Here is a 26,595-nt window from a genome sequence, read left to right as displayed (position 1 = left end):
AGGATCTGTCCTTCCAATGAGCTGTCAGGGTTGATTTCCTTTAGGATGGACTGATTTGACCTCCTTGCAGTCCAGGGCACTCGTAAGAGTCTTCTCCAGCACCACAGTTGAAAAGCATCAATTCTTCGGCGCTCAGCCTTCCTTATAGTCCAGCTCTCACAGCCATACGTTGCTACTGGGAAAACCATAGCTTTGATTAGATGGACCTTTGTCGGCAAGGTGATATCTCTGCTTCTTACTATGCTGTCTAGGTTTGCCATAGCTTTCCTCCCAAGGAGAAAGCGTCTTTTAATTTCATGGCTGAAGTCACCGTCTGCGGTGATCTTGGAGCCCAAGAAAATAAAGTCTGTCATTGCTTCCATTTCTTCCCCTTCTATATGCCAGGAAGTGATGGGGCCAGATGCCACGATCTGAGTTTTTTTAATGTTGAGTTTCAAACCAGCTTTTGCACTCTCCACTTTCACCCTCAACAAGAGGCTCTTGAGATCCTCTTCGCTTTCTGCCATTAGGGTGGTATCGTCTGCGTATCTGAGGTTGTTGATAATTCTCCCGGCAATCTTAATTCTGACCTGTGATTCATCCAACCCGGCGTTTCTCATGATGTACTCTGCATATAAATTAAATAAGCAGGGCGACAATATGCAGCCTTGTCGTACTCCTTTCCCAATTTTGAACCAATCGGTTGTTCCATGTCTGCTTCTTACTGTTGCTTCTTGACCCTCGTACAGGTTTCTCAGGAGACAGGTAAGGTGGTCTGGTACTCCCATCTTGTTAAGAATTTGCCACAGTTTGTTGTGATCCACACAATCAAAGGCTTTAGCATAGTCAGTGAAGCAGAAGTAGACGTTTTTCTGGAATTCTCTATTTTTTTAGTGCTCAGTTCTATATATTGGGCATGATCCAAAGTTAAGCACTTCTAAGGCCGCTGATGTCAATAGCCTCTTAAGATCCTTTGAACTTGTGTGCATACTTTATTCTCTCACACTGAAATCAATGGGACTGATGCACTTATCTCTGGCTGAACAATGCCTATGCCATCTACAGGCAGAATACGTAGGGAAGTGTAATAGACATTCCACTAAGACCTTGCCTGACTTTACATCTTTGTGTCATTTTGGAGTACCATCTCTTCATCTCCATTCACACTCATCCTTTTTACTATAGCCATTATTAATTAGCTTTAAAGTATTCCTTTCAATAAACCCACAGGAATTCTGTTAGTGTGGTGACAACAGACGAAAATGGCACCTGCCATTCCTCAGTGAAATTCTTTTCAGTTTTGAGAAAATGAAAAATGTTAAAGTACTTGGGGAAGATGAAGTGATAGCTCAAGCAGTCACAACAGAAGGGAAAGCGAGGGTAAAACAGATGTACAGAATGTCAGGCAAGGTGTTCAGAAAATGAAGATCCTATTTAATTTGAATCTTGGAATTATTGTGCCAATAGAGAAGGAGGGAAGGGTTCATTCCACAACATGTAAAGATAGAACCCTATTTATCCATAATTTTAAAATCGGAATGCTCGATACAGAATTGAAGAAACAGTTGTGTTTATTAGAACAAAGAATGAACAGGAATTGTAAAAGCACATTGCTAGTAGAAAAGTCAAAAAGGCTACCTGCAACTAGACAACGCGGCCCACTGAGATACTGAACAGTGTCTTGGCCCACAAGTGTTTCTATACAGCACATTCTTGCTATCATTTGCTTCTGGAAGGCAAGCACTCTATTAATTTCATTTACATCCTGACTTTCCTCCAGGACACTCAAGGCAACATACACAGCGATCCCAGGTGCTCCCTTATCCAGGCCCTGACCAGACCCAGATCTGCTTAGTTTCAGCACGGTTGTTACATCATATGCACTCAGATCATACCCTGCTTCTGTTGGACTGGGGGTGGGGGCAGCCTAAACTGTAGGCTACCAGACTGTAGGCTACCAGATACTTTTTGCCTTTGGGCAAAACTTTAGACTCCAGGTATAAATGTAGTCCTACTATAATGCTGCCATGGAACAGAGTGCCAGAACCTCAGGAATGGCTTTGGATATTCAGAGATGCCCAAGGAAATGTACTGTATAAGCACGCTTCTCCATAATGCCTGAAACAGGAATTTCACATCTCTTCCATAGTGAGATGTGGAACCTCCCATGCAGGGGTGGCCTGTGTGTCTCGCAGTTGGGGGAAGATACAAAAACTATATTTCAGATATTACAGAGCATGTTCACATGTGCACAGAGAGCGGGGTTTCTAAATGCATTTGCCTCACACAATTTCAATAATGTTGGAAGAAAATCTCATGATGAGGAGGGATCCAACGGCATGACGGAGTTCCAATAATAACAAATAAAGGACAAACATCCTAGATAGCAAACACAACAAGTTTATGTATTACAAGACTGGCCTGTAATAATGAAGTCAATCTTCAAGTTGCAAAAGAGAGGGAACAGACTAAAACATGTCAAATTGTGTTACAGAACACCGAAGGAGTTTTTAATTAGCTGTTTTTCCACCCTATTTTTAGAATGAGTTCTTAGGAATATGGAAGTGCGTGTAGGTTGTACTTTCTAAAATGAAGTCATTTATGTTACCTCTGTTAAAGATTGAAAACACAATGTTTTAAAAATACTGGTATTACAAGACAACGCCGCATACCTGTTTATCCAGGAATATTCAGTCAACTTCAGTATGTAACTAGGATGACGTGCTTTCTCCTACTAGTATACGTTAGCAGAACATATTCCTAGAGATTTCAATACAGTTGAACTAGAAAGAGCTGTTCTCGAGCCTACATTCAAGGCAAGATCCAGCTAAAATTAAGCCCTTTTAAATCCATTGATTGCAGCTGGAGAAAGGTTAATAAAATGCTCAACTCATCCACTGAAATCAGTGATGCTTGAAGTGCTTAACTTCATCTTCCTCCTAGTCCAACAACATATAGGAACTAGACTGAGTGTTCCATCCAACGTCATGCAATGGGAGTTCCCCTTCCCCTCCTCCCCCCTGCAGCCCCCCAAATCTGCTCTAGCAGGTTCCCCAGCTCTCCAGGGAGACTACAGGAGGAGGGGGAATCTTTTCTGCCATTGGTGTCTATTCCGCCAAGCAGATGGACACAGTTGGATACAACCCTGAATTACAGGAGTAAAAACACTAGATTCTGTGAAATTCTTGCATAAATCAGTAGCAATATATTTGACAGCACTCTAAATCAAGCTAGAAGTTCACACAATATATTCAGATTTGTATTTACATTTTTAAAAATTAACAGATCTCTGGTCCATTTATTATGGAGATACTAGCAAATATGCCCGGCTTTGCATGGGTTGGAAAAGCCTATCATTCGATACAGCAAAGCCTTCAAACAAAGTTGCACAGCTCTCAGCTTTGGATACATTGTGCCTGCTCCATGGGAGTGAAGAGACAGCCCTTGGTATCTCTAGGCATGGTCCTGCCATGGTGCACCTCTATAGCTCCCTGAGGGAGGGGTCGGCCAACTCCACTCTACTGGGGGGGGGGCTGCCCCACAGCATGGGGGAGGGGACAGCCATGTAACTCTGTCCCTCAGACTACTTCCTCCAGCTTCAAATTGTATCAACTGCGAATAGGGATGGCGGAGAATTTCTCCCCGAATCTTCGGGGGGCTGAGCGCCAACGCATTCGGCCCCCCGAAATCGGTGGTGAAATTCTCCGCCCCCCCACCCCCCCCGGGACGGGACTTACCTTTGGCGAACGTCCCTCCCAGCGGCGGTTCGGCGGCGGTTCATCGTGGGCGGGGGCAGCGGCCGGTCTCCCGACCGGCTGCCGCCGCCGCCATTGCAAAAAAAAAAAAACGAAAGTAAAAAAAAAACACACACCTGTGATAGGCTACGTAACGATTTACGTAGCCTATCACGGCTAGATTTCCAAAGTCAGCCGTGACAGGCTACGTAAATCGTCACGTAGCCTATCACGGGTGACTCTGAAAAAAAAAAGAAAAAAGCGCGTACACAAATGGCGGCGCCCCATGGGCGCCGCCATTTGCATTCCTTATTTTGGCACGTCTAGTCTACGTAAAGATTTACGTAGACTACGGCGAAAATAAGGGCACGCTAAATAAGGGTCTAGTCTTTACGTAGACTAGACGTGCCAAAATAAGGAACGCAAATGGCGGCGCCCATGGGCTGCCGCCATTTGCGTACGCACTTTTTTTTTTTCAAAGTCACCCGTGATAGGCTACGTGACGATTTACATAGCCTATCATGGCTGACTTTGGAAATCTAGCCGTGATAGGCTACGTAAATCGTCACGTAGCCTATCACGGGGCCTTTTTTTTTTTTACTTTTTGTTTCGTGGCCGGGGAGATGGGGCGCTTCTCCCCAGCCTGAATTTCGGCCGGGCGAGGCGGGAAGCCTCCCCCCCTTCACCTGAACTTCGGGGGGAAAAGCGAAGCGCCTCCCCCCCACCGCGAAGCCAAGCTGCAAAAAGATAAGTGACTTTCGTACATCCCTAACTGCGAACCTTTGCACAGGTTAGACAAGTCTACCACCTAGTGACTGAAGATGGTAGTGCAGGCTTCAAACACAAAGACACATTTAAATTAGGTAAAATTAATTAATGAGTTTTAACCACCAAATAACCCTGAGGAACACACCCCTAAGATCCCCTCAGTATGCGTGCCAGGTTTTAGCTGTCTAGGTTTCATGGTCTTGGAGCTATGGCACTGTCAGACAGACACACATCCTCTATTATAGGTAAAATAAGTAAAAGAAAAGGTGCAGGAGGTAACCTAACCAACTGTTCAGTAAGAAATAAACTTGTTCTTGCCTTCTAATATTTTCGACCAATGAGTGCAAAGGTGCTGTAATGACTGACAAGCACTTGGCACTTACTGTTAACATTTTTAGGAAAATCAAATTAAATTTGATTAATTATTTAGGACACAATCCTATTGGATTGACACTCAATAGATAGAGGGCTCTGATCTCAGAGCCCTGTGTTCATCCTAAGCCCTGCAGGTGAGAGCCAGACAGGGTGGGAGGAACAACTGAGGCTTTTCCACCTCCTGTCCCTCCCAAACTGCATTTAACATCAGACTGGCCTCCGAACACATCTAACAATCTTACCTTGCCAGGGGGCCATGAACAGAAGCTGAGAAGATCCACAGCCTCTCCTCTCCCCATCCACTGGCACGTTCCCTCCCTCCCTTTCCATTCTCTTCCGAGGTTGGAGCTCAGACTTCAAGAGAGGAGCTGGTGTGGAACTCTCCATGGCAGCTGGGTGGGGTGGAGAAAACCCCACTCAGACTTCCCCCTTTGATGTCATAGTCTCAACAGTCGAGGGAAGGGGGATTCCCAAAATCCTATAGCTCCTCAGATGCGGTCTAGGGGCAATAGGATTGCTCTCTTTGTAATTTTAATCGCCTTAAGTTAATGCACATAACACAATTTGTATTTATGATTCACTGTGTTGCACTGGCCTATGATGCCCTGCCTTACCATTAAGTCTGCTCCGACCACCACCACACTTCTGGCTATGGGACGGGGGTGTGGGGAGGACTTTCAAATGATATTACTGTGATGGACTTTTATTCTGTTTGGCTACAGGTTTTATATTTTTGTTCCCACTCCAAGCCTTTGGAATAGGATAGGCTTTAAATCAAGATAAATTATAATGCAAACAAAATGTATCACGTTGAGAGTTCCATATCTTGTGTAATTTAAAGACTGTAATAGTTTGGAAGGATGTCAAAACAGGTGATTAAATACTGACTGTATCAATTTGAGGAGCTATACTTGATGGACAAAATGTGGTAGGCTGAACTCTCTCCCTCAATAAGGTTAGACCACAAATTGAAAAGAGGCTCCGGCCAAGCCAATAATATAAGGAGGCCATCTAGAGCCAGTCAAGGGCAGGATTTTCAGCAGGTTTAAATATACTATCAGCACCGTGAGTGTCAGAACTAATGAAATATGGCATCCCTGGGGAGAAATAAAAAACCAACAGTACTTGAATCATCCAAATTCTCATTGGGCAACCGAATAGTCCAGAGGGATTCAAAGATCATGTGGTCAAACATATTCGTCAGTGAACCCTTTCAATCACCTTGGCTGAAGCTACAGCTGTGGCCCAGAAAAGTTCAAGGAGGAAAATGAATCACTGGACAAAAACTGGGACAAGTTAAAAAAAAGAGAGCAAGAGATGAAAAAAAAGACTTGACAGCAGGCATTTAGTGAGATGCAAGGTGCTGGCCTTAAAGCTGCTTCTGAGAAGGCAATGAGCAACAACCAGTTTGACTAATCTTACGATTCTTACAAGAGCATCTTAAGAAGACAGAACACATTGCTTGGATGACAAAGAAAATATAAGAGAACTATTGAGATGACAGAACCAAATGTTAAGCGAGCTACTATGGAGTTTCACTGACATTGGGTCAAGCACCCTATATGGTTGGATTCATGTTGTATTGTAAGTATATATGAAGCTGCCTTATGCTGTCAGACAACTAGTCCATCTAGCCCAACGCCATCTACTCTTGACAGGGGCTTGCCAAAGTCTTAGGCAGAGGTCTTTCTCAGCTCTGTCACCCAAGATCCTTTAAATGGAGATGCCAGGATCAAACCTAGGACCTTCTGCATGCAAGTATGTGCTCCCCTACTAAGCTATGGCCCCCCACATATGGCCTTTGAGCAAACTGTCCAATCATCCTGTGATTTTAGAGCCAATCTATATGGACAGACACATTTATTAACTCCATGCCAGACAATCCCCACTATTATACCTAACAGAACGAAGACACCTTGTGGGATATGTAATATTTATTTGATTTATACCCTGCCTTTCCACCAAGGAAATGGTGCTCAAGGAGGCTAAGTTGAAGACTTTGTTTAAAATTTTGGGTAAAGGATGCTGTGAAGCTAAGCAGGGAGTGCAGGCCAGGAAAGAAGGTAACTCGTGTTAAATGGGACATGTACCAAGGGTTCAGTCGTCCACAGACATAGGCCTACCACATGACTGCATATGCAGATCTCCCATCAGACTTTACAGTGTTGCAGGAAATATTTTTTATTTTAGTTCAGTTTCTATTCTGTCCTGTTCTCAGGTTTTGTGCTAGGTAACAACAGTTAAAAATAAAATAACACACACACAGAGACACAGTAAAAAACAACATACCCTGTTATAGTTACTCCACACCCACTTCATTCTAGCCACTGAATGCCAGAGCAGAGAAGAAGCATTTACAGCTCTTCCACAAACTATGAGACTTTTGACTCTTTTCTAGTGGAAGGGAGTTCCATTTATCACTTAGACTCACTCCTATGAAAGCCTAATGCAAAACATTTTGTGGGCCAGCCACCAAGGCTAGCAAAAAGAGGCGATTAGCCCAAAATATCAGAAATGGCCGCAACAAGTATTTTGGTGGTTGTTGTACATGAGACTTAACAATAACAGCAGATGAAAAGTTGTCACAAGATCTACGAAGAATGAGGTGATAAGACTAACAGAAAAAATAAGGCATGGTGGTGGTGGGGAGGCTAAATGAGAAGGAAAAAAGTGAACTTAAAAATCATTAAAAGAAAGAACTAGACACCATGGGAGACATTCAGCTGAGCAGAAAATCAGTGTATTGAGTTAAACCACAACTTTAAAGAAATGTGATAAAGGAGAAATGAAAGAATCAGTGTAAGACCTAAAGACAACAACAAGAAGTACAAATATTGATGCCTCCAGCATCAAATCAGAGACTAACATACGTACAGAAAAGCTAGATCCATTCTTCACAGACAAAACCATTAAAACCACACAGAGAAATGGTTGGACTTGGACCAGGTCTTGGCTCAAATCCTGTCTCAACCATGAAGATCACAGACTGAACTTGGGCCAGGAACTATTTTGTTGCATGGGCTGAGGACACATGAAGTATGCTCCTGCCATCTGAGGTACAATGGACGGCCACAGGGGAAAGGGATGGTGCCTTCACTATCCCCAAGGAGGCTCACCTGGCGCCTACCAATGTCATTTCAGTACCAGGTGAAGACATTTTAACTTTCCTAGGCTTTTTAATTCTCTTTGGCTTTATGCTGCTTGTTTTATTCCTGCCAATTGCCTTGATGCTGCTCTTTTAAATTGCGGTGTTGCGATGTTTTTGTTCTAATTGCAATTTTAATTTTGTATTTCCTAGGGAGGTAGTGGGCTCTCCCACACTGGAGGCATTCAAGATGAGGCTGGACAGCCATCTGTCGGGGATGCTCTGATTTGGATTCCCGCATTGAACAGGTGGTTGGACTCAATGTTCTTGTAGGCCCCTTCCAACCCTACTATTTTATGATTCTGTGATTAGCCATGCTGGGAACTTGTCGAAGGATGGGGTATAAATCCCTAAAATCAACCAATCAAATGATATTTTGTGGAAGCTAAGCAGGTCTGGGTGTGGTCAGTGTCTGAATATGAGACCGTTGGACAGCCCTATGAACACTCGTCGTTGAGTTCTATGATGAAAGAATGGTGGGATATAAATGTAACTAAATGGTTAAATGATTAAGTAAATGATTAAATGTAGATTGTCAATGAAACCACTGGTTTGTCTTTTCACAGTGAACTGAAAAGGAAAGAAGAAAACTTCTGAGATGGAGTAAACCTGCTGGAAGTTTGATTGTAACGGTACGGGGTGTAACACTGCTCCAACTAAAAATCATTGCAAATTTATCTTCCTGTGTAAAAGATGTTTGGGCCTCACTGTCTTACAAGGTTATCAAAACAGGATATTTCCAAATCACCCGGAACGCTGAAAATTTCGTAGACATCATCCAAGGCACCATGACTATTACAGCAGTTTGAAAATGGGACATTGTACATTGTTCTCTCTCTCTCAAAAAAAGGGGGCAAGTAATTACCTGTTAATTATGGACATAAAATATGTATGATACATCAAAAATAAATAAATTAATAACATGGAAGTAAATTAATAAATAACCTACACAAGTTTGTTGTGAAGAAGAAAAAATTCGGTAACTGACAGGTCATTAGGGGACGGGTAGAATAAACATGTGATAAACAAAAACAAAAATGGTTTACCTAGATCGAAACTAGTTACAAGTTTTCAAACTGCAAAAATACAGGCAGTCGGCTCATTAAACTATGGAATAGTCAATTATTAGTTCAATTTAACACCTTCACTTTTAACCAATTACGCAATTAAACAAGTACAATATCTCAAATGCAGGTACAAAAAAACAACAAAGTGTTCTGTAGTACCTTAAAAACTAACAAATCTATTGTGACTTAAGGTTTTGTAGGTAAGAGCCTAAGACAGCAGGCTCAAGGCTAGTCTTTCAGGGAACGAGGACTCCTTGCTTATCACCATTCCTCTAGTCTCAATACAGCTGGTATTATCTAGGTATTTAATAAATATTGTAGCTTCTTTCAGTTAACTAAATAATATAAGCCACTTATAGACTGGAAAATCAACATAAGGCAACTGCCCAAAGCAAAGGGGTAATATGCTGCCAGCACTAAAACTCCTTTTACAGGTGAGAGTGCCAATGACAGAGCGATTCAAAAACCCACATTTTACATCTGCAATTAAGAAAACAATCTACACATTAAAATAGTATTTTATTCCACATATTGTCAGGCACTGTTTGTATATTATGATTTCTGACAGAGATTTGCATTATCAGCAATCTGTTTCATAGAACAAGCATAGTTCATTCTCGCTTTTGGCCATGTTATCACTCTGAAGAGATCAAGGATGAAGAGATAAAGTTACAAGATGTGTTCAGAGGGACTAATGACTCCATTTCACAAGGCACAGGCATATCGTGTGAACATGAGCCTTTGCCTTATCATTAGGTCCACCCACAAAAGTTAATAACCCACGAAAGAGCTTAGTAACTTGCTCACACACATATTCCTGTGGTAAGCACTTGTAGCATATTGAGGCTTGAAAGAAAAAAAGTGAGCCAATACTCTCCTAATTTATAAAAGCTTCCTCGCCTGATCAACCTGAGTTAATGTTTACTTGCCACAGATGACCAGGTGAATGGAGGTTTATGATCCTGGCCTTATGTGTGAACAATTACCAGTTAACTTGTAAGGAACTAAATTCTCATGCAAGAGTAGGCAACTTGTGGCCCTCCAGATGTTGCTCACCCCAGCTCTATTGCCTTACTGTGCAATGTTTAAGGCACAGTCATATAGGGATTTCTAAAGAGGTGTGATGGGCCCTGGATACACCGTTGGCCTCTAGAATTCACACACACTGGGCAGGTTCAGACACTAACAGCCAAACCATGGTTTGATCATTGGATCTGAGCCCTAGTCCAGGTTCACACAATCAGCAAGGGAAACCATGCAGCATCAGTTGTTTCCTCTGCCCCCGTGTGTGCTGGTCGCACAACTGGGATTACCCTAATTACCCACGCCACATCACAGGTTGCTGTGTCGCCTGAACCCGGTGTGCGGCACGGGCACAGTGAATGTTCACCCACCCTACAACTCATGGCTTGCAGTGGGGGTTGCAGGGGGGGTGAAAATGTACTACGTTCCAGGTTCAGACAACACGATTTACGCACAGCGCAGGTAATTAGTTGCATGACCGGCCACGCAGGGGTGGGGGAAACAACCAACACTGTGCTGTTTGCCCTTGCTGATCATCTGAACAACCTCCCATCTTACAGACTCCTTCTTCCTTGGTGTCTTAGGTCAGAGAAACCACAGTTTGCCACTGCATCAAAATCAGCAAACGATGGTTTCATTTTTCCCTCCAAACTAGAACTGGAAGCCCATTTCAAACATGATTTCCAGTTCAGGTTTGGAAGGCAAGCAGAAACCACGTTTGCTGGTAAAGACAAACTATGGGTTGTTCAACGCAACAAGTCAGGGAGGAAATCAGAGTGCGTAAACCCAAGGCTCAGACTAATTGCTAAACTGCAATTTGGCCATCAGGGCACTAAACCAACCCACAGAATATGCTCACATACTGCAACCTGGTTTTCTGCCTTTCCTTTATACTCCAGATACCACAGATGGGGCAATTGGCACTGGTTTTGCCAAGGGCACAACCACATTTGTGATGCAGGGAAGGTAACTGCTTTTTCCACAGACGGCTTCACACACTCCAGTTTAACGTTTAAGCAGGAGAAGCCATTGCCCAGACATATCCTCAGCTATTGAGCTGGAGACATAAAGGGTTTATGTCTGAAGCCACATACAATAAAGCCATATGAGCACGAAAAGAGGAGAAGCGGGGAGGGAAGAAGCTGGCTACACTACAGCACCCCAATAAATGGAACCCTCAAGCACTAAATTAAGTCATTCCCTCCCCTACACCTCTTCCTTCAATCTCTGTTCTGACTCCTCTATCTTTTACTTCTTTTTCTAAAGACACATTTGGAGATGAAGCCATTTGTAACTGCCTGTCCTCAGACAGTTTGTGGCAATGTAATTGACAATGAGCCTACTGCAAAAAATGAAAATGCTGTTTTAATAACCTTATCCTAAAACACATTCTGTTGTATGCCTCAAAGGGTTTCAATAAAAAAAAATCAACCTGTAGAAACATATTTTCTTGGCTTAAACACCAATCCGGTGCATATAAATGTAGTCCAACTATAATGACATATTTATAGACCAATAAAGCTTACACTACAGCTTTCATACTTCACTTAAAGGAACTCTGTAAGAAGCAGTGTTATATAAAATAATTTGATTTTTTCCCCTTGCAGACTGTGTAGACCAAGGAGTATTTGTTTTTAAAAATGCAACTCTCCCATGTTTAATGGACTTGTTTACACTGCATAGTTGTTAAAAAATCTGTACAACAAATAAACCCTCATTCAGCTGTTTTCTTCTGCTTTACCAAATATGGGTATTCAAGTCCATTTACTTAAAAAAAAAAACAGTTCAATAATTCTGAAGTTAAAAAAGCCCCCCAAAACAAAATAACTAGAGGCCCTTCAGTGAATGATTTAATCAGACCAATTCTTCTGGAAAAACAGGTTCTCATGGTCATTATGAATAATACATTCCACAACCAATGCTATTTTTATCTATATGGTATTGTTGCTCTTCTGTTATTTTGATAAACATCTAAAAGAAACAGCCTTAATTATATAAACAAAATGATGGCTGCAATCCACAGCTCTGTTACTGAGGAGCAGTGTCTTGGACTTGGATGGGGTTCCTCTGAAATAAAGGGACTGGGGATTCTAGGCCAAGAGCCTTCACAGGTCTTCTTTTTCTAGCGTAGCTGAAAAGATTTCAGGGAGAGGGGGTTAGGTTAGAGCAGCCTTCATCAACCTGTATTCCTCCAGATGTTCAGCCTACAACGCACATCAGACCCAGCCAGCATGGACAATGGTCAGGGATGATGGGAGTTGTATTCCAAAACATCTGGAGGAACCCGAGTTGGAGAAGATTGGGCTGGACCTTCTCGTTGGTTGGTGCATTAAAAAAAAAAGAAACCCAATAGGCTACCTCCCTGCTCCTAATGCCTTCAGCAATCCCTGTCTCCCCAGTGCCATCACCCTGCCTCATTCACAAAATTTTAAAAGGGGTTGCCATCTTCAACTCATAATCCTCCCATGTTTCCCCACCGCTTCCTCCACATTTTCTCTTAGGGCAGAAAATCTGTTATGAAAGAAAGGACAGAATAATAGCTGCACCATGCCTTCTCATGGGTAGCACTGGGAGCCCTTAGGCTAGAAGTACCCCGACAAATCCCAACAACAGGCTCTAGGGTAAGACCAGCATCTCCACCACACCTCCTGCTGTCCAGCACCTTGCCTTGTCTCTTGCCACTCCATGCTTCTTTGTCATGCCTCTTTAGCCTCAGGCACTAGTGACAGCGTAACAGACTTATGCTGGCGCAAGAAGTGGAGCCACTAATCTACATGGAATAGGCAACACCTATCACACCTCTGAGGAAACATGATACAAAAAAACAATGTAGGTTGATTGCTTAACAACCACACAGATCTGAACATTTTGGATATGGCGCGCATGTGTGTGTGTGTGTGCGTGCGTGTGTGTGTGAGAGAGAGAGAGAGAGAGAGAGCGCGCATGCATGAACGTGTGGAGGGGGCTAATTAATCAACAAACCTCATTTTTCTGTATCTTCATGACCATAAGGACTAGAACCTTGTATTTTAAATGAAAGCTAACATTTTCAAGAAGCTGAATTCTGTGTCCAGGCAAGCACCACATGGATGGACAGTATAGGATTGTGCTGTTACTCTCTTGAATTTTAACCATCATGAAGTGTAAGATTTATTTTTGAACAGAAAATCCCACAGTATTTAACTGGGATGAAAAAAATAAGATGCAATAGAGATTTAAAGAGGTTTGCAAACTTCTTTAATGAACATATTCATTTTCAGATAGAACAATAACTCCCATTCTGAACACACTTACTGGAAAGTTTCCATTGAAAGGACTGAAGCGTATTCCTAAGTAATCTTAGGACTGTGGCCTGAAGGTAATTTTTAAAACGTGTTTTTATTAGGGATATAATACTCTACTGAATTCTATATGAATATTAAAGGCCACTGGAACATCAGAGTTCTGTGAAATTCTACAGGGAAAAAAATGTACAAAAGCTATCATTTTCAGTTCAATTATTCCATCCCCAACCAAAAAAAGAAATAAAAGTTTAAAGAATATGGATAGGAGATGTGTTGCTCATTGTACATCTGCTCAACAGAAATTACTAAAACGTACCAGCTAACTTACCTGTAAAAATGTGAACCCACCACCACCCAACACCCTTTCTAAATTGCTGTTAGAGAACTATGTTACATTACATGACACCTCCTAGACATTACCAGGCTGCAACAGAAAATTGCCATTACTTTGCCCTAAAATATTATAGGGACAATGACCTGGTTTAGAATTCTGCTTCTGCTGGAGGAACAAGAGTGCATTCCTCCTTTCCACTATTCAGCTACCTACCTACATGTGGTGTGAAGTCTTCTATACACAATGGTCCAATTTGCACAATTCTCCCTCTCCCAAAAAAGGGGCTGGGGAATGTTTAAAGAAGCCCAAGACCAAACAAGTCCATATTGCTGTATGCATGACTGATTTATATCATTTATTTATTTATGTAGTGCCATTGGTGTGCATGCACTTAACAAAGTTGCATGTTATCAGAGACATGCAGTGGAAGGGTGCACTGCATGCCCACTCCACTTACCCGAGAAAGGGACTGAACAACCTGATAATAGTTTGAACCAGGCCAAAGAATTCTAAAACCTAACTTCATTGAAACCTTGATGATGTCTGAACGGGTTGTAACAACCTAGAAAGAAAAAGGTTTGGGGGTCATGAGAAGGAACATCACTCAGTGGCGGAGCACATGGCTTGCATGCAGATGGTCCCAGTTTCGATCCTTGGTAACTCCAGTTAAAAGGAACCGGGGATGGGAAAGATTCCTGGCTAAGACCCTGAAGAACCACTGCTAGTCAGAGGAAACAACAGTGGGCCAGAAGGACAAGTGGTCTGACTTGGTATAAGGCAGCCCCCCATGTTCCACAGTTTCCAGCCCATAGTGTGGTCACTAGCTCCCATGGCTTTAAGGAAATTTTTGATTCGCTCTCAATTCCTGTTCTTAAGACTGGAGAGAAGGCGGCAGACCACTTCTGAGAAAGTATCTCCTCTTGGAGGAAACCAGTCAGTGTCAGACTGCCACACTGGAGGCCTTCAAGACGAGGCTGGACAGCCATCTGTCAGGGATGCTCTGACTTGGATTCCTGCATTGAGCAGGGGGTTGGACTCGAAGGTCTTGTAGGCCCCTTCCAACCCTACTGTTCTATGATTCTATTCTATGATTCTATGCCCCAGGGAGATGGGCCTCCAAGCCCAAGCTTGGCGGACCAGAAGTACCCCAGCCCTTGCACTCCTCATCCTAAAAACCAAAACACTGTGCAGACACAACAGGGCAAATGCTAAGAAAACACAGCACATCAGAACAGGAGGAACATCCCTGTGACGTCCTGCCTACTCCCGCACAAGGGTGCAGAGTCCATCCAAAGCTGTCAGGGGTCAGCTGGATGAGTTGACTGCCCTCCACCCAATCTCAAGAATGTTAAGTAAAAACGTTGCTTTTCCCTCCAGGTGGACAGAGGGTAATTCTTCATCTCTGGGATGTATTAAAGCAGTGTCGCCCCTCTGAGTGGACCTTTACACATTACAGCCAAGGAGGTATTGCTGCTAAGCCCTATCTGAAAGTCATCCTGAAAGTAACCTTGCCCCCCTTCACCTCAATCTGGCCTAGGTGCAAGCTCCTCTGTATGGGCCAAGCGGCAAGGGTCTTCAGGGTGCCATTATACACTTGGTTTGTAAAGTCTCTGCGGGAAGCCACAGGAAGGGACAACATCACCTCGGAATACCCAGATAATGGTAGTGTCTGACACTCTCCGCATCCAAGATGCTGGCTGGGAATTGTACTCCAACACATCTGGAGGGTACCATGTTAGAGAAGGCTGCCTCAGAGTATCTGATCCCCCTTTACAAGTCAGAGTTTATCAGGAGGAGGGAGAGCAGTGAAAAGGGTATAAAAGAAGAAGCAGCAGCAGCAGCCAAATGCAAACATTCTTCACAAAGTAAATCTGCACACCATACTGAAGACAGAGGGTCAGTCTGCTAGGAGAGGGAAGTCCCTCCCCCAAGTGAAATCAAAATTTGAACCTGCCTTCTCTCAGGAGCAGATGCTTTCCGAGAAGTAAAGACTGCCCTCTGTCAATCTTGAGGTGAAAGGAATTAAATATATTAATGAGGGATAGCATTTCAATGGCCTATTCGCCATAAAAGCTACAACAGAAGAGTCTCAGTGTAAACAGGAAGTGTGCCTCCAATTATCTGATACGGAGAATGGACAACAGGGGACGGTTATTGTCATCATGCCCTGCTTCTAAGCATTTCAGGGGCGTTTCTAGAAATTACAAGGGCTAGAAACTTGCTCTTTAAAACAAAATAAGCAGAAGCTATTTTGGTTATTAAAAGTCATGTTTTGCATTCCAGGGCATGACATAAAACTATACTCACTGAAATTAATTCATGCTTGCAGTTACTTTTTATTAAAGCCTCATCCCAATTCATACAATCTGATGGAATTTGTGAATTGTTTTCATGGCTCTGCTAGACAAAGCTAGACCTTAATGAGGAATCAATTCCTTTGGGTTATTTATTGATGGGGAAAGAAAAAATATACAATCCCTCTCATCTTTCATTCCAGTATTTTGTGGGGTGGGGGAAGAATTAATATTCATTTTTTTAAAGTGTAACAAGCTTCCTTGTCCTTTCACAGAATGTGCCCATTACCTAAAGCTATGTGTTTAATTAACCGAGCGTCCACTTCTGCCCTTGGGTTTCATATGGGCCCAGTTTCTGACAGCCCAATAAGTCATGCAACAATTTTTTTTTTTAAGAGCCAAGTCTTTGGATACTGGAGCCAAATTTCTGATGCTCTCAGTAGCACAAATGCACTGTGAAAGTTCATATTCCATTATATATCTCTATTTTTATTTTGCTTAACATATAAAGAGGGAATTTTGTAATAAGATTGTGATTTTTAAATTTAATATACATTACTGGTTTGTCAGCTTTGTTTTGTTTAATCTTTTGTTAAAAGTTTACTTTATTGGTGGAAAACAAAGGCAGAGTGCAATAAATTTACAAAAGAAATGTCCTTTAAAACATTACTTTCTTCTGGCATGCACAACAGATGTTAGGAAATTAACTGTAAAATGGAAAACTTCCAGTACCACTGAGGACACTATCCCAATAATACTGCTAATTACATATAGAAAAAGAATATTCAACATCAAGATGCTATAAAAGAGTTTTTATCCATGTGAGATTCAGCTCCTACCAAGGTTCTTTTTTTTGTGTGTGGGTGTGTGTGAAGACAAGTCAAAAAAAGAGAATGGTTTGCTTACATGGAACACTACAGTAGAGTCCCCATTTTACTCAAGCCAATTAGCAACCTTGACCTGGAAGCTTTTATAAGTGAGTCAGGGAGTACCACCTGACTAGCCTATAGTGGTTAAGCAGTTTCTAAAGTCTGTCCATAGCCATATTCAGCCAGCATTTCCTTGCTGGTCTGGCTGGTTTCCCTTCAGTTCCTTCCTTTAGGGGGAGGGTAGGTGGTGGCACACACAATGAACTCCAGCCTGACATCCCTGCTTTGGTCTGAACATTATGGAGGAAAAGAGAGAGCACAGACTGAGTGTGAGGCAATATGCCAACTTCAATTTTACATTGTTTAACCCTCCCCCCCTCCTTTTAAATTTGTCTGTCTTCTATTTCCTCCATGCACTGTTTGATTTACTCCCACATCTTAAATATATTGGCCTACAGGAATTAAAAATTCATACTTCCCAGACTGCAACAGTTAATGTGTCTATTCTAAGCAGTCTGCGTGCACACCTTCCTCTCTTTACTCACTAGTGGCAGCCTGTAACAAATTACGAACCCCTGCATAGGCTGCTGCCCATCTAGATACCACCGAACAAACGTCTACTTTAGATTGATAGGAAAAAAAGCAATTTCCAGTCAACAGCACTATACCTATTTATACCCAGGAACAACTTAACCTTGTATCCAACATATGCCAAAGGCAATTGTCTCACCGGTACAAGTTGGCACAGTATGGGTATTCACTTTTAATTGTTTTAATCTTCTATTTACAGCTTACCACTGGAGCTATTTAAACATCGTCTCCCCACCCCCCCACCCCCCAAATCAACTGGGCAGATACATAATCTTGCAATTCGACTCTGGAATATATTTCCTCAATAAAAACACACGCTTACCATCCGCAATGGGAAAAAAGGGTAAATTCTATGACGGGAATCCAAAGAACTGCACAATTATTTCAGGACACTGAAGGGGGCCTTGCAAGGCTGGTCCAAGATATTTTGTTGCCTGAGGTGAAGATGGTGTCCCCTCCCCATTCTATTTATAGAAGCCAACTAGGTTGGCAGTTGAATTTTACTTCAACACTGGTGACAGGATAGTGTCCTCCACCGCACCTGAGGCAGCAGGCTAGTTTAGCAGGCTCAGGACAAGCTTTGTGGTGTACACAGCACTGTCCTCCAATGGAGGGGAATGCTCGGGGTCTCAGGAGGAACAGCCAGGGGAGCTGCTGTCCTCCAGCATCAGCTGCCTGAGGCCGTTGCCTCATTCCTCCTAATGGTAGGGCCAGCCCTGTTGCCTTGGGGCTTCTGTTTCATAAATAGTAGCCCCTGATGCAATACAATAAGCTGCTGCTGAATTGAGGGGACTTTCAAAAGGAGTTTGTAATGTGATACAGCATGGCACCAGTGGAGAACCTCTCAGTGGATTGCTCCATGTTAATTTGTGTGAGGCGACTGCCACTTGACATTCCCACCTCAGCAATCAAGATGTCTTGTGTTGGCTCTTTTATAGACAGTTTCAAGCTTTCAAGTGAAACAAAGAGCTGTTTCAAGCATGCTCAGTAAAATCATTTTACTTTTTCCCCCTTTGCACTGATGACTCCCAATGCAATATCACAAACTGGTTTTGAAAGCCCTTTCAGTTTCAGAGGCAGCTTGATATACAGCACTGAAGGGGTGTGTGTGTCTATTTGAGAAAAGCAAGCACAAAGACCTCAGGGGGCATGTAGAACTAGCTGCAGGATTCTTGGATCCCCGCTACATATTTCTTCACCATCCAACAGACAAGTGCAATGGGAAATTTGTCCAGTCAGATGTCACAGGATCCATTTCATGGGAGCACACACAGAAGAGGAAGCGGTACTTACCAAGGTCGGCCTTTTCCTTCAAAATATCTTTAAAGTTGAGCCCGCTGTTGTGTGTGGATTGCCTGAACCTACTCAGTGCTTCCTTCTGCCCATTCTTTCCCAGTTCTGTGGGTCTGATGGCTTCACCGCGGAGGCCACGTTTCCATTTTGAGAAGTCTGCCTGAGCCCATTTCGCCAAATCTTCAAGCTTCACTGTTACCTTCTCTGAAGCAGCAATAACTTCATCCTGTGAGAGACCATCAAATGAGAAAAGAGAGGGTCATGTTTGGTTTCACAATGTATGGGAAAAATTATCATTCTTGCTCTGTGAGATTTTATTAGAGCCATATATTAGGCTAGCGCCAGATTAATTTTCACAGTCACTAACATAGAATATGCTAATCAAGTGGAGACCAATGTGAAGTGGATATGTATTTTTGAGTGCAGTAACGTCTCTATGTTTATTCCCCTTGCACTTTCTCATACACACCCACTTGTCACATGTAATACTCATATACACACACTAGTCACACATACCATTCACATACCACTCTCATATACACATAACATGCATAGATACAACCTAACAATGGATCCTACACTTTGCTTCAACCTGTCCCTAGGTTAATATGCTGACAGTTTATTCTTAAACTTCTGAGTTGCTGGAATGTTCACAAACATTCTGTGACACCTCCTTGAGGGTGGCGGATGGGGGCTAAATTGACAAAACGCCATTCTACGAACTGTGTGTTCTGTGCTTTAATTTGATCTTTCACCCATCTATAAGAGGGACAGGGAACCTTTTTCAGCCTCAGAGTCAAATTGCCACTTAGGAAACCTCCTGCAGGCTGCATGCCAGCAGTGGGCATGGCTGGAGCTCAAAGCGAGTGTGGCCATCCACTTCCTCACACACACCCCATCTACACCATTTACACGATTTACATCTACACACAATCCATAGCATTAGCACACATGTACATACACCATTCCCTCCAACCTATTTATACACACACACACACCCTTCCCAGTACCCCCCTCCTCCCCACCAAGCATGCCATGAGAGTAACGACTGGGACCCCTTCGCTTCTCAGCTGATCTGTGCTGGTCAGCTGAGAAGCAGAGAAGGCCCGAAGGAGATGAAAATGCCCTGAAGTGCTCCAGAGTATCTGAAAGGTCATGATGAGTGGAGAAGAAGCCAGCAGCCTGAACTTAAGCCAGAACCTCAGAACATCAAAGATAAAGGGCTGTAGTGACAGGAAGGGAACTCCTCATGGACCCACAATCAGGACATGTCCAGAGGTTCCCCATGCCTGATCTATGACAATAGTAAGTGCCTTAAAAGGTTAAATTAGACCGACCACGTGTCCTACTTTACAGAGGATAATGCTCTATTTGAAGGGTTGCCCAGTCCAAATTCAATTTAAAGATCCACACGAGAGAGAGAGCAGCAGGGGCCCTAAAGTTGCCCATCCACAGTTAGCACATGAACAGCAAGCTGAACAGCTACACAGGTCACCTAATCACAGTCTTCCACGCTATGGTGAGATGAATTGTATTTCTATCTAAATTGTAGTGTTTATTTCTAAATTTGCATCTAGGCATATAAATTAGCACATGCAATTTTATTTTACAAATCTGTCTCCTCTTTTGTCCTCCTTTTTTGGCTATGCATAGATTAAGCTAGCTTTCCTTTGTGAAATGATATACTGATATCACATTGCACGTTCTGTCTTTTTAGAGTTGCTGTCATTTAAGTCATTACTAAGGAATAGCAGGGCTCATATTCTGAAAGAAATTCGAAATCGGGATTGAGGAAAGAAATATTCAGTGTATTGCCAAAGAGCTGGGGGGGGGGGGCGAGGAAGAGAGGAAGCTCAGTTTTTGAAAAGGCAATTAATCTGCAAATGTAAAAAATTCATAGCCAGATGACTAATGGTTCTAGCTAGTCCTCATTCACATAAATGATCTAAGTATATATAAGATTCCCAGAACTCTGACTCATCAGAAAATGCCTCTGTTTATGATACAGTTTCCCTGGCTTATACACAAAAATTGAATTTAAGTTTTATCCTAAAAATTAAATGAAACTGTGATGTAATCCCAAAAGAAATACTACAGAAATTCTGCAGGTTTCCTACCCAAAGAAAACTGGCACATTCTCAGATTTCTTGCACATGTTTTCAAGATCAGAAATTAACAATAGTTCTCCCACCATCACCACTCCTGCTTCTACACATATATTTTACAGAAAAGCTGCTTAAATTTAGTTGAGCCTTCAGAGAATACACATGAAATAAGCACTTCTCTTTTTCTTTTTATTAACAAAACAGATCCTGTTACAACACAAAAGACATGAAATAAGCATTTCTAAAGTTGTACCCTTCCGGGAAATGATCTGCTCTTCTCACACATGATGAATAAGCAAAACTGTGTTTTATAGAACATATGAAGGTAGTAAAGGGGTTTCTTTCATTTCTTTCTCTCTTTTTAAGCCCTAACAAAATAAAAATGCCATGATTTAAGTCAGACATTCAGGATGCTGTAAGAATCCAGCGACTAGGGTCAGGGATTTTAATGGAGTTACTCCGGACTAAATTATCTGAGGATTTGTAACCTCCAACCAACCTACCTTGCATTCATTATCAAGAAAATGCATACATCAAAATTTCCACCCCCACATTTTTATCCTGCCCCTCCTTCCCAGGAACCATGGGTGGCATAGATGGGGTTATCTTATCTTCACAACAGCAACCTTGTATAGTTAGGTTCAGCTAAAAGATGTGATTGGCCCAAAGCTATACAGTACCTTTCATAGCTGGATGGGGATTTGAGCCTGGGTCTCTGTAGCCCAGGTCCAACACACTCTTATCCACTACACCACACTAGCTCTCAGTGTATTAAGCACAACCCTCCCCTTTGCCCCTCACCTTGTATACTGCACAGAAAGGCCTGATTCACACATGTACATACAAACACTTGATTTCTCTGTGCTCAAAGATTCAGTAGCTGAATGTGTGAACTAGCTTCACAGAGAATCAGTGCTTCTAAGGTAGGTTAGGAAGCCCAAATTTTCTACCTACAGAGTCATATCTATGCAAATCATCACTTGATGGTAGAGTCACCAAGTGATGAAGATGCATCTGTATGAATCAGCCCCTAATTAAAGCAAAAAGGAGAAATTCTTGAAGACATTAACATAGACCAGCCATCCCCAATCGGGTGCCCTCCAGGTGTGTTGGACTACAATCCACAGGCATCATCCATCCATGTTTTTTCTCTAATGCATACATTCCTCAGGTAAATAACATATTGCTCAACTGCCAAGAAAGCAAAACAAAAGATGTGGAAGGGTTATTGTGAGAACCTACATATTGTGAGAACCTACAAAGGAATCTACATTTGCTTGGGGATGGGGGTGGAGAAGCTGATTTATGCAGCAATCCTATGCATGCTTACCTGGGAGTTATTCACTGGGGTTTACTTCTGAGTAAAACTAAATAGCATATAACCTATTCTTTTTTCTTTGTGACTCAAAATGTCTGTACAAGGAATTACCTGCTACTAGAGCAGGGGTGGGCAACTTGTGGCCTTCCTGACGTTTTATTTATTTATTAAATTTCTTAATCACCCATCTGACTGGTCACCTGGCCACTCTGGGCGCTGTACAATAATACAGTTTTAAAACAATAAAATTACACATTAAAACATCATTTTCTAAAATTTCCATAGCCCACCCCAAATGCCTGCCTGAACAACCAAGTTTTCAACTCGTGGCGGAAGGTCATTGAAGAGGGGGCATGGCGGAGTTCCCTACAAAGGGAGTTCCTCAGAGTGGGGCCCACCACAGGCCTGTAACTGCCATCACCCCTCACAATTAGCTGTGCTGGCGACGGGCTGATGGAAGTTGTTCACCAGTGTCAAAAAGAACATAAGAAAAACTGTCATGGATTGTCCAAAGGCCAATCTAGTCCATTATTCTGTTCACACAGTAGCCAACTAGCTGCCTGTGAGAAGCCCACAATTAGGACATGAGTGCAATGTGGTGTAATGGCTAGAGTCTTGGAATGGGACTCAGGAGACCTGGGTTCTAGTCCCCACTTGACCATGAAGCTCACTGGGTGACTTTCGACCAGTCACTGACTCTCAGCCTAACCTACCTCACAGGGTTGTTGTGAGGATAAAATAGAGAGGAGGGCCACCATGTAAGCCTCCGTGGATTCCTTGCAAGAGGAAGAAAGGTGGGATATTAATAATAATAATAGCAGCACCCCCTGCGTGTGTTCCCCAGCAGCTGGTGTACATAGGCATACTGCCTCTAATACTGGTGGTATTGTATGAAGCAAACCCAAGCTCCCATAAAACACACACCGCATTTTTGAGAGGCCCTGCATAAAATCATCTGTCTGTGCACAATCAAGCTTTAAGTAACACCTCCCCCAAAAGCGCAACAATACAAAGGTCCTGAGAAGCAATTATTTTTCATAAAACACGGAGATCCAGATCAGATGTGGCCTTGGTAAAAGTGCTGTTTTCCAAAGTAGCTGTTATGACCAAATGATTATTACTTCCATTACCAGTTTGTTCACATCCTTTCCAAGAATTGCTATGACTAACTCTTGGTTGGCATTCAAAGCGAGCAAAGCAAACATTTTAATAACCAAAAGACGAGTACAATCATTACTACATCACCAATGAATAATCCTGTTATTGAGAATACAACCTTTATACTCAGACTCAGAGGCATAGAAGGTACACACAGAGACTATAAACTCTGTACCGCTGTGAAACTATTTCCCTTCTCCTAGTTAACACACACTCCCTGCCAAATTTATTTCATAACATATTCATGATTGGTTGAAAAAAATTTGACAAAGTGTGGAAGCTTGAAATATCAGAAGCTGCATAGAAATACAAAACCCATATTTACATCTACGCATTCCTTTCCCCCCTTTCCCTTTGCTATCTCCCCTCACTTTCTGAGTACATAAGTGTAAGTTCTTTGGGGCAGGGATCTGTCTTTTTCACTTATGGTTCTCTGTGAGACACCATTCAGTTGTTTTTACTGTGGATTTTAATTTGTTTTATAAATGGAATTTTTAGTTTATAAGGGACCTTAAAGGACCTGCCAAGGTGGTATTATTAAGTGACAACAACTATAAAATGTGGCTTATTATAGCAAGTCCGCCGCACCGCAATATTCATCACTATCAGGTGATTATCATCTTTTCCATCAGTGCATAGGGCCAGAACAAAGGATCTCTGCAGAAACGTATCACATGACAATATTAATAGTATTAGCACATGCACACTAAGGACACAATCCAACCAAAGCACTTTCAATGGGAGAAGTTTAAACACATGCACAGCATGTTCCTATGTGAGCATTTGTAGCCTCCCATGGAAATCAATGGGACTTGGAAGTACTTAACTTGGGCTGGATTGTGCCCATTGTGTCAGAACATGTGGCAGCTAATGCCACCTCTTCTACACCATGGGAAGGAGAAGAAAGATATAACTGCATCTTTGTCCAGAGTCCCTCTATGCAGATCTCTAAAAGGAAAGACTTAATGTGAGCCTGAGGAGTTCAGCCTAAGACTCAATTTCAGTAGAAGAACACAGCCCTGGAACATGCAAAGTAATAGGAATGCACTCCAGAGCATGTGCAGAGTTTCTTTTTTATCTTACTGCTGACAATATGCCTGCCACACATCTTGGGTTAGGGCAGGCTAGCAAATTGCCACTTGCCTAATGTAAAATTGTCCCATCCCTAGGTGGGTGGCTAGGCAGGAAAGGCTATTTTACATGATGTTTTGGCCAAATGGTCCTCAAAATAACACACAAAGGTTAAAGTATTTTTTAAAAAGATAAAACACTATTACAACAAATTGGAGCCAATCTAGTACAGCAAAATCTAAAACAGTATCTTAAAATAACAGGAGGTGCACAAAATTGTGAGGCTGGAATAACTCCGTTTTCACTAAAAGCCTGAGGGAAGAAAATGATATTCAGAAAAGGGTTTTTAGGTCAAAATTACTAACACAGGAATGTAGGAGCAGGCAGACTGGTATGTTTGTGCAGGGGGGTAGATTTGGTCTTTTTTGGCCTCCTACCTAAAGAGCTATGAGGTAGATATTTTGGACTGGGAAGAGCTGAGTTCAAATTGCTACTTAGCCTTGAACCTTACCGGGAGGCTTTGGGCAAGTCACTTCCTGTCATCCTAACTTACCTCACAGCATTAAAAACGGGAGAGCCCTACATATACCATCTTTAGCCCTTTGGAGAAAGGGGGTGATAAAAAAAATAAATACCTTGAGCCAACTAATTTGTAAGGTTTGATTATGGGGTAGGGTGGCAAATAAGTACTTTTACCTCCACCCCCACCCTCATTATCTTTTAAACTAGATATTTCTAGTCTTGGAAGAAACATACAAAAGGTCATTAGGATCCTTCCCACAAGGGAGCTTGTGGTAGATGGCCCTTGGGCACAGAGGGGGAGAATCCATCTAGAAAAACAGCAGTCACCTGTCATTGTCCTTGCCTGCCCTCCTCTCTCCTGCTTCAATTTGTGATACAATTTTATGCTGGCTGTATTGTTTTTATGCCATTTTAAGCTGCCTTGAAGGCCCCTTTGGTGCTAAAAAAAATGACATAAAAACCACAACGAAAGTAAATTAATTTTTTAAGTGCCTATAAGCAACAGTTTGAAAGTACTAGCCAGCTGGCATGGCAACCACTTAAATTTGCCCCCCTCAAGCAATATGCTGGCTTTGTCTGGCACCAGTTCCACCGATGGAGGGCTGGACTGAGGATGGGTTTGTGGAGGGGGGTGGGTTGACTTAGAGTGAGCCTTCTAAGAAAAAAATGAGCTAAATTCTGCAATCATCAGAAATGTTAACGAGGAGGAGCCATATATAGCTCATTGCTTTGCACATACTGGGGGGGATTCACACATGATGCTAAACTATGCGTTGGTGCTATGTGCATGAGCAACCACGCAAAATCTCAGGCTCACACACTCCCTGCTCCCCTCTTCCCACACAGCCAGGAGGAGGAATAAACCAATAATCAGTCCGACTTTGCTCAATACCTGGTTTGTTGTTACATGTGAAACACCAATGGTGGTTTAAAATAAACTCTAGTCAATTGCTAAACAAGTCAACTACAATACAAACCCTTAACTGCCTTACTTGTCAAACTAGAGTTTATTTTAAAGCATGATTCCTAGTCTGCATTTAACAGGAAGCCAGTAACTGGGCAAAGTTAAACTGAAGGTTGGTTCATTCCACCTCCCAGCAGCATGGGAGGATGAAAGCGCAGTTCTCAAGCCCAACGCTTTACAAAGGCTTTTTTCTTCTTGTGCACATAATGTTAAATCATAATTACAATCGTCACCATGGCCCAGTGATTGGTGAAATTTCAGAATACAGAGGAATTGTTGAATAAAATTTCAGCAGGCATTGCTCACGTACTTCAGAGTATTTGTTTGTAGTCAAAAGGGCTAGTAAATTGCTGTTAAAAAGTAATTATGGCCATTATATAAAATGAAAGCCAGAATTCTGAGAAGGTGAATCCTGTATCCATTAGCATTATTCTTCCGTGGGGGTGTGTGTGTGTGTGTGTGTGTGTAATGGTGCAAAATTCTGCAATACACACAGCCCTGTGCATGGTGTTCACATCTCATTTTGCTTATTTACTTCATTTTCTGGCCCCTCCCTATACCTGAAGGCTTAAGGTGAGTCACAGCTTTTATACACTCTACTGTAAATGAATATGTCAAAATGTTCAGCCCATCTTGTGATTTAATATATATATAGATATAGATTTGCCATGCTCAACCCCCATTTTATGAGAAATTCCAGT

General features: G+C 42.3%; 1 protein-coding gene across 1 annotated transcript in view; it reads right to left on the bottom strand.

The window, feature by feature from the left end:
* ARID5B (AT-rich interaction domain 5B) overlaps positions 1–26,595 on the bottom strand; it is a 256,101-nt gene that overhangs the window by 191,329 nt on the left and 38,177 nt on the right. Inside the window, exon 3 of the mRNA XM_084845367.1 lies at positions 18,757–18,982. Coding sequence (XP_084701493.1) covers positions 18,757–18,982 — 226 coding nt within the window. The remainder of the gene's footprint in view (positions 1–18,756; positions 18,983–26,595) is intronic.

Source organism: Heloderma suspectum, chromosome 3, assembly GCF_057233095.1.
Source record: "Heloderma suspectum isolate Gila_16-S chromosome 3, 16-S_ref, whole genome shotgun sequence".
In the NCBI taxonomy this organism is placed as follows: domain Eukaryota; kingdom Metazoa; phylum Chordata; class Lepidosauria; order Squamata; family Helodermatidae; genus Heloderma; species Heloderma suspectum.
The sequence above is the reverse complement of the archived record's forward strand: the minus strand, read 5'-3'. Positions and strand labels throughout refer to the sequence as shown.